At 42.6% G+C, this 18,433-nt stretch overlaps 1 protein-coding gene across 11 annotated transcripts in view; it reads right to left on the bottom strand.

Moving 5' to 3' along the window:
- Positions 1-18,433, bottom strand: part of FARP2 (FERM, ARH/RhoGEF and pleckstrin domain protein 2) — an 81,329-nt gene that overhangs the window by 6,583 nt on the left and 56,313 nt on the right. For 7 of the 11 annotated variants that reach the window (XM_055723170.1, XM_055723169.1, XM_055723173.1 and 4 more), the window contains exons 14-24: positions 14,449-14,624; positions 8,847-8,936; positions 7,493-7,626; positions 6,673-6,754; positions 5,334-5,571; positions 4,155-4,285; positions 3,273-3,341; positions 2,795-2,884; positions 2,371-2,391; positions 2,002-2,084; positions 45-163 (exon numbers count right to left, since the gene is read on the bottom strand). In XM_055723170.1, the coding sequence (XP_055579145.1) occupies positions 45-163; positions 2,002-2,084; positions 2,371-2,391; positions 2,795-2,884; positions 3,273-3,341; positions 4,155-4,285; positions 5,334-5,571; positions 6,673-6,754; positions 7,493-7,626; positions 8,847-8,936; positions 14,449-14,624 (1,233 nt within the window). Of the gene's footprint in view, positions 1-44; positions 164-2,001; positions 2,085-2,370; positions 2,392-2,794; positions 2,885-3,272; positions 3,342-3,400; positions 3,681-4,154; positions 4,286-5,333; positions 5,572-6,672; positions 6,755-7,492; positions 7,627-8,846; positions 8,937-14,448; positions 14,625-18,433 lie in introns of those variants that run through there. The other 4 variants (XM_055723172.1, XM_055723174.1, XR_008734357.1 and 1 more) reach the window with 3 other exon arrangements.

Here is an 18,433-nt window from a genome sequence, read left to right as displayed (position 1 = left end):
CGTGACAACTGATGCTTTTCAAGGAGGCAGGAAACACCACTTACTGTTGGAGCGATTGCATACTGAGTTCTCCAGAAGCATGTCAGATTTCTCAGTAGATTTCTTGGCCATTTCAATTGCCATGTTTAGGTCTTCCATCCACTTCCCCATCTCCAGGCGGGTACTGCAAGACAAACAGTGCAACCAAGAGACCACCCCAACCTGGAGACGTGACGGTGTACAAGTCACTGGCCAATACAAGGAGCAGTCCCTTTCCACTAAATAAAAATAAAAATTCCTCCAAAGTCAGATAAGAAGCTGACCTCATACAGCCTTCACCTCTATTTTCAAGCCTTGAAAACAAGACTAAAATAACCATCAAAAATTTGGGCTTTACAGCAAAGAGTGCCACAGAGTATTTCCCTCTGGAGCTATAAGACTCAGAAGAGGAATCATGTGGTCGAGGCCATCACTATTCTTCATACAGAAAGCTTCAGAACTGATAGGTTATTTCAAACATGAAATCATGTCTTCACTCCAAAAAGCATTTTGGAGATGGGTGGTATGACCATACTGGAAACAATTTTTTCAAAGGATAAAAGGCAACCTGACAGACAGCACATCCTTTAGAAGGGATATAGGATTTACCTTACATCTCAAATCAGTAAAACAGTGTAGGAAGATGAGGACTTCTTTCACTCCACCTGGTTTCCAATCACATGGCTCGCACAATGATTACAGGGAAAGAGCTTTGCAGCTCATAAACGTGTATCTGTATCTTATCAGTATGCAACAGCGAAAGGTTTTCCTTTAGACATAGCCACAGCATTTCTTTTTTACCCCTGGCTACATACCCGGTGTGCGCAATTGTATGAACTGCTATATACAGTCACAGGCTCTTGTGTTTACTTCAGAGGGTCTGTGAGACTTTTTTTTAGTAACCATCTCTTTTTTTCTGAAAGTTTTTAATTCAGACTGAAAATTCCACACACTGTCTAAGCCCAGCAGCAATTTGTTGGTTTGTTTTTTTTTTTTACAGGTAGGGAGATGTAACATAAGAAAAACAACCACCTTTGAGCTATTTCTAAGTTATGACAAGGTAAAAATTGTATTTTTTTTTCCAAATTTGTGAACTTTCAAGCGCTTTCTGATTCGCAGCTGCTGAGAAACAGTTTATCTTAAAAATAACCAACATTTTCAGATGTTAGGCTGGAATTAAAAAAAAAATTTGCCTGCTGAATACATCTGCATACCAAAAGTACTGGCTGCTGCACCACTACATACCCGACTGATAAATATTTGGTAATGACTGTTTTTCAATAACAGGTTACCAAGCAGTAAAAAAACCCTACAAATTTAAGGTTGAGATTTAGTGCTCCCATCCTGCATTCCTCGCAGCTCCAGCTGCTTTTTAAAGGACCTGCAGAGGGACAAAACCTCCTAAAGCTGATCCCAAGAGAGCAGGTGTAGTAGATATCCTAAGTATATTTCAGATATAAAGTAAAAAAAGCCAAACTGGCTGCATGGGGACAAGTTACGCTGAAAAGGGATTGGTTTTCTCTCCAAGTCAGCCTTTAATTCTTCTCCTCCCTTTCCAGCTTCCTTCATGAAATCCACACAGGAACGCTCCCTTCCTTACATGCATTTGCATGTTCTGGATTTTAATTCTTTTTGGGGTGTCTGAAATATTTGCACACTTAGATAGGACACATTTTGTGTCCTGCTTTATAGCAGTTGTTTAAAGGAAGACACTAGCAATTCAACTAACCAGAAAACAATAAAATGTCGACGTTATTGCTGCTCCTGTGTGTTTAATAACACACCGTTCAGCAGAATAAACTACTCCTTCCCAGAACACAACACTGATAAAGGAGTTGTGAAGTGCCCTGTGTTCATTTTGAAGGCATGCTTTCCAGAGGATGCGTGAAACGCCCGCTCGGGTCTGCCCCAAACAACTGAACAGTGACCCTTTGAAGAAGGTCTCCGTCAAACCTTCAGGCAACTGAGGAAAATAAATGTTACCTTGCTGCCACCACTATGGTTTTTTGTGCTGAATAGATGGTGAAGCAGTGTGGGACAGCCCATTCATTCTCACTCTCCTCCACCTGCAGAAAAAGAAATAGTTTTTTCTCATCACTACTCAAGTGACTGAAAAACACCGAAATTGTCCTCCTTGGCTGATAGAAATTTGAGGCAAATAGGATTACAACCCAGCTGCAGTAAGTGCAGTACAGCTACTCTTTTTTTGAATACCACCTACTTCGAGTCTATTTTGGCTCTATGTGAAAATCTATATTGTGCATTTCTACTGCCGCATCTCTAGCAGCACAGCACCACATCCAACACGGCAAGAAAAGGAGGGTTCTGAGCAGGATTCAGCTTATTACTTACCGGTGGGTCGAGCACTATCAGCTGCAAATCAAACACAGAAAGAACACTCCCATTAGAATAGGGGGGTGGGGAGGCAGGAGGACTGATTATACGCCTAGGTGTGTGCACAGGGGAAAAATGCCAGGACAAACCCCTATTTCCACATTAGCCTCTCACAGCTGCATGAAAATGAACAGTCAAAAGGGTGCACTCCAGCTGTTTTGCTAATGCCATGGAAGGAACAAGCTTATCGCCTGCAGACAAGTCTGTGATACGCAGGCTGGGGCACACGAAGGTCCAGCTCACCGCCAGCAGCACCACAGGCTGATGTCACTGGCCTGGAGACAGGTGGCAGCTTTGGTCCCTGTGCCCTGAAGGAATGCCTCAACCTGTCTTAAGGCAAAATCCTTTCCTTAATGCCATGATGCAACTTGAAACCACTTACCAACATGCCATGCAGTGGAAGATGTCCATGAATTTTGAACTGATTTGTCCCTGTAACCCCTTTGCTTGTGTAGAGTAACATATCCGAGAACTAAAAGAGACAGGAAGAATACAATCAATATTCTAAAGACAGCAGGCAAGTATTTTTTGACATATTTTTAAAAATCTGTTGCTTAAAGGCCACTGTAGACGCATAAAAAAACACAACTGCTCAATCAGTCTGAGGAAAGTCACTTTCCTTAAAACCACTTGTTCATTTACTTACAGCAAAGGCAATTAAGTTCTAAAATTCTATTTAAAAGCTATGTGCCATTACAGATATAAGCCGAACTGTCACAGTTACGCTCTCTCAAAAAATCCCTCAGAGTGAATTTTCAGTTAGGATTGCTGATTTTCATCACAAGCGCATGAAGACACACTTTCACAACAGCTTTACCTTGAAGACTTTGGATTTATGAAAAAACAGAAGCAACACCCACCAGAAAGAACATCCGCTGCTGTAAACCCTTCTTAGTGAGCTTGTACAAGCAGCCTTCCCGGATAAACTCCTGCAGTGGAAAATAAGAAGTTAGACAAAGCTTGACCTTTCCCAAACAGAGAGTTTTAATGTGGGTTTTTTTCGTCCCAGAGTACAGAGATGCTGATTGGTTCCCAGCAATAATCACCAACAATTTGTTAAACGCCAGATGACACCTCTCCTTTTGTTTTGTACATGAATCAGCTCCTTGATGCAGCCAGCATTTAAATCAATGAAGCAAGAGAAGGAAAAGGAGCAAGAGTTCCTGTTGGACACCAGCAGTTCACCTGTTACACTTACATCCCACCGCAGTGGTTGCCATAGCATCCCAAAAGCATACGTGATGCTCCTGTATTAATGCTCAGTACATCTATCAAAAACAAAAACAAAAAACCAAGGAGGAACTAAATAAAACTCCTGGAAAAACAGAGTCACTGATACCAGTTCCGCCCAAGGATGTGGTTCTCGCCATCGCAACGTTCTCCATGCAGGCTCAGTCCACAGAGGCTGCATCAGACAGACACAAGGAGACCTGGCAGTGGATTTCCCATCAAGTACATGACACCACTTCCCACTCAAACACAGAGCACCGTACCCCAGCGTACCCAGTATCTGTTGTACTGGAAACATGAAACTGCAGCCACAATCTAAGCAGAAGCATTTTTTATGTATTCCCTAGGACATCACCAAGACCTCCATGGGACCTGCTATGAAGACAACTACACAAAGTCTTTACAGCTGTTCTGTAAAACAAGAGAGGCATTGATGGCAAATACATGGTTCAAAGGCACTTCTTCGGCAATAAAAACAATGAACATCCTAAAAACTAAGCAAAGGTACTTACCCTATCAGGCGCTGTAAGATTGTCTATACCAATCAAGTCATGCTGCAGCTCTGTCAGCTTCTGGAAATTCTCCAGGCGGATGAGACTCTGCTGCAGCTGAGATGTCATTTCTGTGACTTCCTTCAGCGCATCTGTAAGGGAAACGGCAGCGAGGGGTCAGAACAGAGCAGACAAACCCAGGCCGCCAATTTTATCCATGGAAAATTGAATCCCAGATTTAGAATAGGACAAAATACTTCCGCTGGAAGGGACCTACAATGATCATCCAGCCCAACTGCCAACTTCAAGTGTATTTCATAGCTACCTAGGAGCAAAACGGAGACTAGCACGCAACTTCAGAGTGCTTCCCACGCTTCTGGAGATTACTGTGTGTCTCAGATTTTGTGCATATAAGAAGTATTTACCGTGTAGCCAAAAGTAAATTAAAAAAGGAAATCCAACTATTTCTGCCAAAGATTACTTTATAAACAAATGGAATTTACTGCGCAAGCTTTTGACACTACAAAGCAATTGGGTTTTGTCACATTTTTTACTTACAGATGAAACAAAGTTTCTAAAACTCCTACTTTTTTCCCTGCTAAAAAAGGGGACAAGAAAAGGACTAATTTCCAGCTTTGGTTGAAACACAAAGAACCATCAAAATTACCATGAGAAAAACACTTTCTGGAATGCCAGAAAAAGCATTCCCTCTATGTAAAGAGAACAGTCCACATCTAAGTTATCTTTTGTGGTTTTCCAAACAGGCAGTTAAGGCAATTTTCTATCTATTGCAAAAAGCTTTGGAGTCCCGCTCTAGAGCACAGCAGGAGAGTAGTGAAACCCGGTACTGAAAACTTTAAAGATAAACAAAGTTAATTTTAAAATGCAAGCTGAAGTGTTTTTTTTTTTATTAATCTGCTTCTTGCCTGTTTTCTGCTGTTTTACTTGGTATATTCTGGGTTTTATTCAGGATATTTAAATTGCAGTATTCACCAAACAGCTGTGTTTTCAGCAATCTAAATCAAAGTTGCTGTCTATTTCACAGAGCTGCAGGCAAGAGTCAGAGAGGTCCTAAATGGAGAAAAAGTGTTTACACTGAATTTGTAGATGTATCACTTGTCCCCCCCCAGGGTACAGGCAAAACTTTGTACATGGGAAGGGGTTTCTGCCTAGCACATATACAGCTGAGTGCTTGCTCACTCCGGCAATCTGCAAAGTCCCGGTGCTCTGCTGTGTAGTGCTTGCAAAGTCTCGCCAGGATCAACTTGTAGTGCATCAGTCTCTGGATTGGTTTGAGCAGGAACGTGTTGAGGGGCAGGTAGCAAACCTTCTGCAGCTCAAAATCCTTATATACCGTTTCTAGCTTCTTTAGGCGCTTAGTTGCTTTCTCCAGTTCAGTCAAGACCTCATCATGCTTCTGCAGATAACTGGTAAACTCCTATTGAGTCGTACAAAAAAAATTACTTGGATCAAAGGAAAACCATTTTTAATAGATTTCACAGCGAGTAAGAAAAAACTTTTGTTTCTGACCATGATTATACCAGCCAAGACTGCATATGCCATCATAAATGCTGACAAAAAGAGCACTAACAATGGCTTCGTGTGGAAAAAAAAAAGAAAACAGTATTAAAAATAAAAATATTTGTTTGGTTGTCCTCTGTTCACAATTCACTGCAGCTGTGCTTCCATGGGCCTCCGATGGGAGCAGCCAGCAGCACCACCCATTAACACTTGGCCATTCTAAGATTATTCTTGTCGATTACTGACTTTGTATTTCATAGCTACCTAGGAGCAAAATGGAGATTAGCACGCAACTTCAGAGTGCTTCCCATGCTTCTGGGGATTACTGCGTGTCTCAGATTTTGTGCACATAAGACAGGTCACTTCTGCCTGAGAGCGCTGTCTCATCTCATCTGTTAAAGAAACTGCCAGGCAGCTCCCAGTCAGGGTCAAAATAAGTGTTTGTGCAGCACTATGCCTATGCCTGCTGGGAATATCAAATGCAGAGAGCACTGCGAGTCAGAATAGCAGCCACATGCTTCTGCACTCCCATTCAAGTCACTGGTTTTAACAGAATAATTACTCCACTACTACAGCACAAGCGTAACTGTCCCATGAAGGTGCTCTACTCCAAATACAGGTGACTTCATTTCAGAAGAAACTACTCAGCAATTAAAAAACATTTATATTTTGGAATTAATCAACCTTATAAAACAGTGTCTATAGGGGAGAGCTCTGAGTTGTGCAAATACAGGAGAAACTGTGAAGCTAATTAGATTTCTCTTTGTCTTCTGATGAATAACCAATAAACAAACAACCTTTTCTCAAGGTAAATGTAGCTGGTTAAATAAGCAACAGTGGTATAAAGCTTTGCTGTAAACATTTTATTATGTTTTCTTTTTAATTTATTTATCAACAATAATTGTTTGCAAATCACTTCAAGTTTAGCAGAAATACTAAACCTTGAACTCTCATCCCTGGAAAAAGGAAAAAATGACTCAACAATCCTGACATTCCACTATTTTAATCCTGTATCTACCTTTAGAGTACGCATATTCCTGAGCATGACATCTCCAATGCGCTGATAATCTCCTTTCACATGAGCATTGGTTTTTCCTTCCCTGCAACACACGTAAGGAGATGAAATAAGAAGGCGCGGTACATGGGAGAGAAAGAAATCTCAATTTGCTCCCCCCACCTTCCCCTTATACTTCAAGACGTAATCTTTAAGAAACACTTCCCAGGCATCTATGTATTTTAAGGACAGCTTTAGGAAAATTAAGTGAAGCAGTACTAACGTTAAGGCCTCCTCTATCCATTTTTAGCCACCTGACATTCCCATTTCACTGTTTGGGTTGAAAACTTGGTACGCTAAGTATGGAAGCTGCATACAAGACCATAAAGCCATGCTTAGACAACTGAGAGAGGAACAGAAATGAATTCATGTGAGAATCCGTTTAGGACTTTAACATCTCACACTTCTGAATAAATTTCATAACGTGATCCCACCTGAATTTATGAATTTGGTTTTGTTCATACTTCCATTTATGTTAAACACCTCCTTTTGAATGGTAATTATATGCTATTACATCACACCTCAGGTCAGGAGAAAGTAATAAAAAGGTTAGAAGACTAAAAACATACTCTGCAATATAAATTGTGCTGCAAGAACTTAACTCTGACCTTAATTACAAAGAAGTGTTTCCTAGGTTTTCACCTGGAGATTCATTAATTGGAGATTAATAAATAAAATTCATTAAATAATAGCATTTAAAGTTGTTGAGAAACACACACATCATCTTTTTGACCTTGTGTTCCTTCTCTTTCCTAAGGCTAGAGATGCAATACCGGACACTTACCAGAGCGACAGCCTTTGCTCAATCTCTTTCAGAAAGCCTCGATGAAACTCATAAATTGGGTCTATGTTAGAGAAAAGTAATGTCATCAGGCCCTCTGGCATAGCGTTCTCCTTGATGACTGCGCTGCGAAACCACTGCCAGAAAAATCATAAATGATGATAAATGTCTCTAAGAAATCAATCATTAGCATAAAAATTTCTGCTCCTGCAGTGATGGGGGAGGAGAAAGTGTGTGCACAGGGCAACAGCAGGAAGGAAGAAGAAATATCTGGGAAAGATGAAATTTTTTTCCTTGCCAAACGTTACAAATGTGAGGCTTATCATTGGTTCTGGGCACAAGCACATTTCTTAACGCAACGATGAGATGGTTGGTAACTGCTCTAAATCACCGTCAGTTACCAAGCGGCTGCCACAGCTGATGTTACACCACTGCTTTCACTTCAGTGCAGATACAACTGCTCTTTCATAAAACCTGGAGCCCTGTGCAAGTTATTCAGTGGCTGGAGACACCTTCACGTGTCACATACTGCACTTTTGTATGGCTTTCTGTTCCCCACTTTCTGGCAGGGATGTGAATGTTATAAAAATCCTCTGAGGTGCTAGACGTTCCCCCATCTTTAGAAGAAGTTCTGGGAAGCCTGTAGGAGGAATTTGAGTGAGATGGTGCTCACTGAGCTTGCAGAGAATACCTCCACTGAAGACTTATGGCATTAAGGGACTCAAAGTTCTCTTTGATGAAATTAAAACAATATCTTATAGAAACACAACAGTCACAGTGTTTAAACCTGGAGTAAATGAACAAAAAGCTCTTAAAGAAAAAGAGCTGGAAACTCAAGCTGTCCTCCAAACAACAACTCGCTCTTGACTACTCTGGCTGAAAGAAGGGGAAAGAAAAAGAAGCAATAAGACAAAACTCCTCAAACTCCTACAGATGGACGGATCCTTTGTAATTGCCATCTGCTCTCACGATCTGAAGGCACAAAGATAAAAGCCTCCCAAGAACTACTGCAGAGATGATGACTGGATTATAAGCAGTGACTATCATTGAAGCTGAATGTAAAAAAAGTTTTAGGTTGTACCAGTCCACAATTTTCAGAGCAAAAGTTTGCTTCAGACATCAAAATGACATGTGATGTAGCTGTTGGAGCTACTGACAGAAGTCCAGAGAATGTATGTGCCCTCCCACATGAGGGCCTACGTAAGAAGGAAGGTAACAGCTACATGGATCATGGATTATGCTTTATCATAGGACTTCCTTCTTCTGCTTCCTGGAAGAAATTCCAAGTTTTTCTACATTAACAATTACAAATCTGCCAAGAAAAGGAAAAGCATTAAAGGAAGTTAAAAGCCCATACCACTGTAATCACTTCCAGGTCCTTTAAATACGTCCGTTCTGTAGCAAGAATCTCCTTTGCTATGAAGTATGCCTTGTCAGTTGGATAGCGCTGAAAGAATACACAGTAATTAGTAAGTAATAAAATATTAATGCTCTGCTTGAGCACAAGCTCAAACCTGACAATTTCCCCTTGCTGTATGCAAATGGAGCAGCTGATTACTAACAGGGCAACTCTGTATTCAGTACTGTATTCTCAAATACTGACTTTACTATAGAATACTATATTTCAAAATTATTTAAAAAATAACGTCAATTATATGTTGGTTATATAAACTTCCATTTCAAGATCAAGGGCATACCTTACAAAAATATGGAAATGGTTATTCCATGTTTTCTAGGTTTTAAATACTTCTCTAATTAAATGAAGTATAGAAGATTGACAATACAGCCCTTTTTCAAAACTATTCTATTTCCATTTACAGCTTTTTACTCAAATCCTTTGAGGACCATATTAATTAGTTAAAAACCCACAAAAATCAAACTACATCAGTTCCTGGCTGCATGGTTGCTCCAGGGCTGCTATTTAAAGAAAAGCAAAGACAGAATAAGGAAGCACAAAGGAATGAAATGGTGACAAGGTTTTCTGCAGCTGCAGTGAACCAACATCACGAGTTAAAAACACACATTATTAATAATCAGATAAGTAATATTAAAGAAATAATCACATTCCAAGCTAAGATGCTGCTTTGTCTCCTTAGTTCACTATGCCGTGCCGCAGCTTTGTGCTAAATTCTTGTCTGGTGAGAAACGACAGCAAACTCAAACGAGTTACATCAAAATTTAGCCTCTATCTCTGACCCACCTCAGGGTAATCCAGCTTTGAAAATTGTTTCTCCTTTTTCCCTGTATGTACCAACTTAATAAAAAATTCCCTTTTGAGAGATGCTTTGAGATGCCCTCCAGCACTGTCAGTACAGCTACTCAGTGCTTCTAAATCCGCTATCTCAGTATTGCTCATGGAAAAGAAGTCTTCCTGGTTGCTCAGTAATATATCTGTTGAGTCCATCTTGGCCAAACAGAATCCCTGGAGGCGTGTATCCCCAAATAATTAATTTTGAGAAACTGTCTAGCCTCTTTCCAGGTTTTTTTTATGCTCATTACTGTAGCCCCACACATCAGTCCCCTCCCTAGAGGAACCAGCGGACATACTTTGACATCCTTCCCACAGCAGGGTGGCTGGAACTACATGATCTTTAAAGGTCCCTTCAAAACCAAACCATTCTGTGATTCTATACTTTATTCACTCTATAGCCATGCTCTTAACTTTAACGTACCTGTCTCGGGTACATTGTGTCAGGGAAAATCCTACCTAATCTTGGCTCCAGGGTTTTTTTTATTTTTTTCTTGGGTTATTTACCTGACTGTAGCATCACACACCCTGAAAACGCTGTTGAACCTCAGTGGGCATCCTTCTCAACCAGCCTCCTCCCAAAGGGTAAGACATCATTTTTCTGCCCTCCCTGAAGACCAAGGTGACACAGCTCTTTCATCTCGCTTACCAGCTTCCTCTAGTAGCACTTGCATATCCTGAAACACCCTTTATAGACTGATGGAACAACACACGCTAGCTTGATTTTAACTTCAGGTGTCTCTTACGTGACATGAGAATTAGTGCTAACAGGTTATGTTTTTGTGTAATACAGTTTTGCGTACGTCTCCTCCCAGGCTCTGCACAGGATAATACAGCACATAATGCCCTTAAGGCACTAAATTCTATAGATCCCAAGGCAAAGCAAAGCTGGGTTATGGAATCAACCACAGGCTGCAACAACAGGAGATCACAGGGAACCTCACCTCTGCAGCCATGGCGGAAATGACCCTGCTGCAAGCTCTGCACACGCGCGTCTCCATTGGCTTCACTCCTCTCCTCAGCACTGCCTCTCCATTCTGGGGACTCCCCAGCAGCCTCCCAGCTCACCTGGACCCACCACCACCTCACATCTGTTTAAGCAGTTGCTTAAATAGTTACCCTTAAGCAATGTATATTGCCTAGTATACTCGCGAGAACTCTGAAAGGACCCTGCCTGCTGCCAGTTCACATCTTGTGCTTCGATCCTCACTCGACCGCTTTTTCTTCACTCTCAAAAACGCTTTTCTGGATTGTTTCTTCCTTAAAAACTTACAGAGCATGAAAGCGTGCAAACGCATGCCATACCCACCACCTCGCACTTTTCGTCGCCTGCACAAATTACCTTTTTCATCACCTTTGAGCACTTCTGCAGGTTTTTGCTTTGTTGTCCAGGTGACTGTGTGCTAGCCTTGAGGCACAGAAGATGCTTTTCATCTCCCAAGCATCCCCTCCTTCCCTCCTCCCTCCCCACTGCATCATCACTTTCTGTTTACTCTCTGAAGTTCCTGCTGATTTCCAGATTGCTCCCTGCTGAAATTTAGTGCCCTACATTTTCTTTGTTTCGGTTTTCCACCCAAGGGTTCAGTCCTAACTGAATCCTCTGTGCTAAATCCTGGCAGCAGCTGCTAGGCAGACCCTGTATCAGAACTGAAAAGCAGTATAGCTGGCACAGTACAAAAGGGGCCCTGACAAACACCTCCATTACTGGTCAGGCACTGCAAGAGCAAAGAAAATTATTTATGCCTGAAAAAAATAAACAGAGAACTCTCCTGAGGAGGCAGGCTGCTTCCAAAGTCCAAAATAATGTTCCTACAACCACAGCAGGCATCAAGGCAAATATCCCCACTTGGAAAAACTAGTATTTCCACTGTATTGTGTACACATATTCCCACCTGGAAAACTTCAAACACTCACTAAATTTAGAGTGGCATCTTTGCTCATGGTGAGACTTCCGCATGTTCCCTGAGCAGCTGAGAGTCCGGACTCTCCAGAGATCTACAGATCATCAACTGAGATGAAACAAGAGTGAGTAAGCATGCAGCTGCTGACACCAAGTACCACCAAAAGATGTGGTGAAGACGGCAAACAGCGTGGGCCTGTGACCTTCTCGCCTGAAGATCCTGACAGAGGTAAGACAACCAGAACATTGGATGGGCCAAGCAGGAGTAAAGAGCACACAAAGTGGTTTCTTCTTTGAGGCTGTACAGAAAACTATAGATCACATTGTGGCTACTGACTCCGCAAGGAACTGAATTTGGACGATGGAGCCTTCCTTTCATGATAATGGAAGGTCCTGGATCCTTCTTAAGTACCAAAGAGTCAACAAACCTGGCTGCTTGCTCACCCTCTGCAAGCAGGCAAGGTGAGGGGAGCAAAGTAGCTTGCAGAAAAATGGTCACTGAAGTCTGTTAGGTGGACTTCGCTATCTTACTGGGAGAAATGAAGTGTTCTGTGGAGCGCAGTTTGTCAGATAGCATATACCATGCCCCTACAAAGGCAAAGTCTAGTAATTACGTTACCCATATCTGAAAAGTAGTGAAAGAATGCATGTACCAACGTATGTATATGCAAACACACACATTTCTTTCTTCTGAGTGCATCTAAATGCTTGGAGTCATTGCTTAAAAAAAGAGGAGCTGGCTGGACTAGAAGATTTCAAGAGGTCCTTTCCAACCTCAACGATTGTGTGGTTGCAGATTATTATTATTGCTAGCAACCACTGTGAAACCCTGGTACCGTGGTGCAGTGTGCATAAAAAAGAAAATGTGAATCACACGCTGACATCTGGCCATCTCTGTAATTTTGAAAAACCAGGGGCACGCGAAGCCACTGCTTACCAACGCACACAGTCAGATGTTGGTATGAAGCAGTACGTCAGCTTTGCCACACAGACCAGAGGAGGCTTGCTGCACAGAGTATGTAAGACTCTGGAGAAGCTCCTGGGAGACTCTGGTCAGAATTTCTGGGCTACCACCACTTATTTCACCTTTCAGAAAGGCTCTGCAGCATTCCAGTGTGCAAGAGGATACGGACACAGATGATACGCTGGGGCACAGAGGCCTTGCTCAGTGGTGCTGAAGCACAGAGTGAAGAGTTGAAGCTCATGTCTCAAGGACTGAAGGTGAGGTGTCCTCCAAAACAAGAACGTTTTGTAATTAGGATTACCTGAGAAAGCAAGGGTGAATCCTGAGCTCTACACGGGGGTGAGGAAAACTGCACATCACATTGGGGAGTTCCCAGTTAAAGCAACCAGTGCTTACCAGTGGAAAGAAAGGAAAGCAGCCTCAGCTAAGGATGAGTACCTGGACATAAGCACACCTTGAATACACAACGTTGTTCCTCCTTTGAGACTTGTTGCACCCACAGAAGTCAGGGGCATTTTTGCTCACCTCTTTTCAGAAAGCAAAGCCTCAAGCTTCCACAAGGCCAGGGCATCATCTACCTCTCGCCAGAGTCAGCCACGGAGAGGGCAGCTCCAACGACACTGCCAGCTCTCTGCTGAACAACCCTGTGACTGACTGGGTGTAAGAGGATCCACTGTGATGCCTGCAGCCGAGAAAGCTGGAGTTGAGCTCAGGTTCTCTATGCCCAAGACGAACATCTCAGGACAGCTCTAAACATCCTGTTACGATTAGAAAGAATAGCTTGGAGGACCATCATATGGTGAGATGGACCAAGGAGGCCATGGTGAGACTGCATGGGAAGTAAGGAACCTAGGAAGAACATACCTTATATATTAACAAATGTTAGCTCTGGGCTATTCTCTATGCTGGTAAATAGAATTATTTTAGAATATATTTTTATTAGTGACACACAGCACTTTGCACAGACAGCACAGCCATCTGAGCTGACACAGGTTAAACGTGACAGCATTCAGCAAAGACAAGGCCAGGCTCACTGCCACCACGTGACACAGGTTTTTATTACTGAATGAGCAACCGATTTCCAGAACTGACAGCCACCTCCCCCACCAGCCTGTCAGTGTACTGCCCTGGTGAGAATCACCTTGAACAACTCACTGGCACCAGAGCATCCTTTCAATAGTCAGCAAAAAGACAAGGGGGTTTCACATTCTAATGTAGCAGTTACAGCCCAAAATGCGCCAAGTGCACTGCTGCTGTTTACATCAATACTGTTTCCCCCAAACAGCTCATTTCAGGAATCCATGACTCTTAGAATACCTCAAATTGAAAGAGACCCACAAGGATCATCGAGTTCAACTCCCTGCTGCTTGCAGAACTACCTAAACCCAAGCCATATGACTAAAAGCGTCATCCAGACACTCCTTGAACTCTTGACAGGCTTGGTGCTGTGACCGCCTCCCTGGGGAGCCTGCTCCAGTGACCTGCCGCTCCGTGAAGGACCCTCTCCTTTGTCCCACCTGAACTGATTTCCACTCTGGAGTACAAAAGGCAGACTCCAAGCACAGCTCCCTGCCACTGGGTCTCTCAGCAGCTGCTCCTGCTGAAACAGCGGGAGGTGGTCCCAGCAGCAGATGCCAATTAGACCCTTATTGCCAAGAGGGCAGCAGGAACTCCTGCCACAACAGCAAGATACACAGACACAACCAAATCTTCAGCACTGGAACTTTTAACACTAACCACCAAACACATCTGTTCTACCATGAAATATAATGCAATCAACATTTGGCAAGCACAGCTCCTGAAACCATTGCTTTTCTTGTGACATAAATTCCCAGTCGTGTCATTACCTTACGTTTCATTTCATCATCCTCTTCTATCCTAGCACCACCAGCATCACTAAGGACAGGACTCAGAAGAGACGGACCGTGGCTGGCTGCGTTCAAGTTCACCTGAAATGCTGGGTTCAAGCCCAGGGGACACTTCAGCATGATGGAAGAGAGCTGAGGATGGTCCACTCGGAGGCCTGGGTGGGAAGAAAATAAGACCATGGAGTGGAAAAGGAGAGAAAATGGTTTCAAAGATAGCGCATCTAAGATGATTACCCACTGTTACTGTAAACCACAACTGCAATCTCACATTATTAAAAAAAGGCAAAAGTGAAAAAATGCTTATACATCCAACGACAGTATCTCAAATTAATATCCAAAGTGCATGTCTCAAAACAAAGTTAGCATTCCCTGCAACCCAGCTGTTACGTGACACCTTTAAAATTGCATTTAAGGAAAAGGATAAATTGTTTAGTGTCTAGGAAAAAGTGCTCAAATCCCACTGTATTTTGTCAAGCAGGGTTCACAACACAGAATTATACTGCAGTAACAAGAATACAGCTTTTAATTTTTCCTTTTCAAAGTAACAATTACTTTTCACCCCAGGGAAAAGCTAAGACAAATGATTCTGCTACTCTCCACTCCAGAAGATAAAGCTCGTTAAAAATACATTCAGAAATCAGGGAATCTCCAAAATTGTACCAAAGGGAGTGAAAACCACATTGCCGTACAAAAAGGGAGCATGCAAGAGAGTCCATTCCTGGCTCTTCTAAGTATATGCATAGAATAACCTACCTATCTCAAAGGAAAACAGTTTTGTAGCACTGAGTATTAATGGGATGGACAAAATCCTCTTGCACTGCAAACCTGTCTGAAGCAGGAGTAACATGTACTGCTTTGCTTTAGATTACTGTCAATATTTTATATATATATATATATATATATATATATTTTCTTACTTGTTGACCCTTTAGAGATTTCTGATACGTAAGGCGCCACTACAGTGAGTTTAAGCCTATGAACAGGAGCTGTTCCCCTCTCTTCTGCAGACTCCTTAGAAACTCCTTAGTGTGCAGCCACCCCTCGGTGTTCAGTGAAAACAACTGTTCAAAATCAGCTTTTGGGGACCAAACAAAGGCAACAGACACTCCAACTACTCACATGACGCCCTACCAAACCTCACTTTTTTTTTTTCCTGATCTTCCCTATGATAAACAGACGAGCTCTGTCAGAGCACCTGCACGGGTACCAAGCACTTCAGTATCTAGGGCTGCCAGGGCACTGCTCCGACACCCAGCCATGCTCCCAGCCCTCCCCAGCACGGCTCGGGTGTGCTACCAGCAGAGAGCAAGGGCTAAAGCGCCTGACCAAAGGCAAACAAAAAGCAACCGAAGCCGAAACCGCCAACTCATCAGTTCCCAGACCACTTAAAAATCATCCCAAAAGACTTAAAAAAAAAAAACAAACTAAAAAAATCAGCCCCTGTGGATATCCAGTATCCCTTAACACTGACACAGGGCACGCTTTCTGGAGGAGGAGGAGTTCGGGGCTTCTCGATTCCCTCCTGGCAGGAGCGCCTGCTCTGGCTGGGGAAGCAGAACCACAAGGCGCGGGTGACAATGGCGAGGCAGCCCAGGCTGTTCCACAGTGACAAATGCAGGAAGCTGAACAGTGCTGCACTGTCACCTGGAAGAGATTCGGACCATCGGGGCTGCGGAGTTAACTATTAATACACTAGTCGAGCACAGTCATTCTGGAGCATTTCTGTTTCTGGCTTAGCATTTTCTTCATTCCTGCTGCTTTTAACATTAGCACAGGAAAGCTACGTCAGGCATTTGTTTCACCTATACAGGGACAGGAGTTGATTGGAAGCCTGCTTTTACATGTCAGGGCTGCTGGAACAACAGCTTAAACAAATAAGCTACAAACTTACAGGGGTGAGGAGCTTCTTTAAATTCTTGGAATTTAACATGATGTAGCAACATGTTCCAGACTTTGTAACTTGAATCACTTCTGGACAGACTGAATGTTCAGATACAAGGAGAGCAAAAGGGATCTAACTTGCTACAAACTCCACCGCCTGCCTATTACAGTCCAGTTGTTCTAGTTTCATCACCTCCAAGAAGAGAAGCTGGCCATTAAATTAATTTCAAAGACTTGTACATTTGTACCTGACAGCAAGAGTCCTGCTGCCCAAAGCCAGAGCGATTTTATGAAAACAAGAGGCACATTCAGCTCCTTGAGAAGCCTGAAACAAGCAGCAGAACCCAAGACACGGAAGCGCAGGGCTTCCCTCTCCCCACGCCTGGCAGGGGGGAACCTCCAGACTCCCCGCTCCGGGGTCGGAGCACCCTTCCCCTGCACAGCTGTCGCGACAGGACACCCTGCAGCTGCAGTTTGTCTTGCCAGGATGAAAGCAGTAAAGAATTCAGGAAGGAGCCCTTACAGCAGCAACTTGTAATAGGTTGTCAACCTAAATAGCAAATTCTGCAGAGGGACTTTCTGAGGTTAATGTGACTTCTGAAATTTGTCTTTTCTAGAAAGGACTATAAAATGACACGGAGCTGCTCAGGTTAGCTTTTTTGCTAACATTTAACTGTTTGATATAAACCCAATATGATGGCATATCTTGACAGATGACATTACAAGCATGTACTTAAATTTTCATTCTCATAATCCAACAGTATTTCTCCACTAGAGCAGCAAGGGCGGAGCTCCCAGTCAAGCAAGTAAGATGTATGACGATTCTCTATTCTCCTGGGGAAGGATGGTAAAGGAAGAATCCATGCAACAGCTGGAGCAGCTGTTGCTGCTTCCAACAGCTGTTCAGTGCAGAAAACTCCTAAACAGGTAGAAATATTGGTGTGAAGATCAAAATGCATGAATGATTTCTTCTGATGTGAAACCCTGGTGCGCTGAGGTCTTCCCTGCCCCGCAGGCAGCATCCTCTTCCAGGCATATTAAAAGGGACCATTCTTTGAGAGGGGCATTCCCATGTTTCAGCATTCTGCAGGAAGTGGAAATTTGTTCTCTATGTGTAAGTCACTACACAAACATTCTGAACTGGGAAGCCTTGCTGTAAGCAGGAGTCAGAGTTTCCATGCAGCAACGTGGGTACTCAACGATGTAAACCAGACATGACTGCACTCTGTACACAATAAATTCCTGCTTTACTATCACAAATGCACTTAACTCAATGCAACATCAAAAAATGTGTCAGTTCGGTGTAATATTCCACATAAAGATCTTTAAGAATACTAATACTACTCAGTTAATCACACTATGTAGTTATAACCATGCATCCTTAAGCAAACAAAACCACAGTTTCATAAAAAGACTGGCATACACATAACAGGGGGAAAAAATAAGTTTAACAGTAGAACATTGCAAAAGCACTGTAGTTTGCACGAACACTGGACTTCAGTGAGGATGCTAGTCTTATCTTTCACAGCTACTGCATAATATTGTGAAACACTTTTATTATTTATTATGCTGCCTCTTCTTTTGTCCAGGTGCAAAAATGCAAAAGCCTCTATCTGATATATAAAACTATGACTTAATTCAAATGTTTGTCCACTCTATTTTTTACTGAGTGTATTTTTACTTCAGTGTATTCAGATGTGAACGTTCGTACTCAAATTGAAAAAGACATCTGTTCAGAATACTACACAAAATCGGTCATGAGAAGTTCATTACGGAATTACAGAACAGCCTTTAAGCCAGCTGCTGTAACCATGACCTTACCTTGTATTTTCTTCAAGAGTACTTGAATCCCATCCCTCTCACTGACATTATCATGGTTAACATACAATTGTTTTCTTTTTTCCCCCCTCGATACACCTGTTTAGCACCCAATATCCAAAATCCATTCTTATTTGCCTTGCTAATAGAAATACAGCGGAGATCATCTCTAACCTGTTAGGCATTTCACAGGGAACACGTTTCTTTAACCCTTGCAAACTTCAGAGATGCGGGTAGCAAAGGAAAATTTCAGAAAACTATCACC

Source organism: Falco cherrug, chromosome 11 (assembly GCF_023634085.1).
Source record: "Falco cherrug isolate bFalChe1 chromosome 11, bFalChe1.pri, whole genome shotgun sequence".
NCBI lineage: Eukaryota > Metazoa > Chordata > Aves > Falconiformes > Falconidae > Falco > Falco cherrug.
The sequence above is the reverse complement of the archived record's forward strand: the minus strand, read 5'-3'. Positions and strand labels throughout refer to the sequence as shown.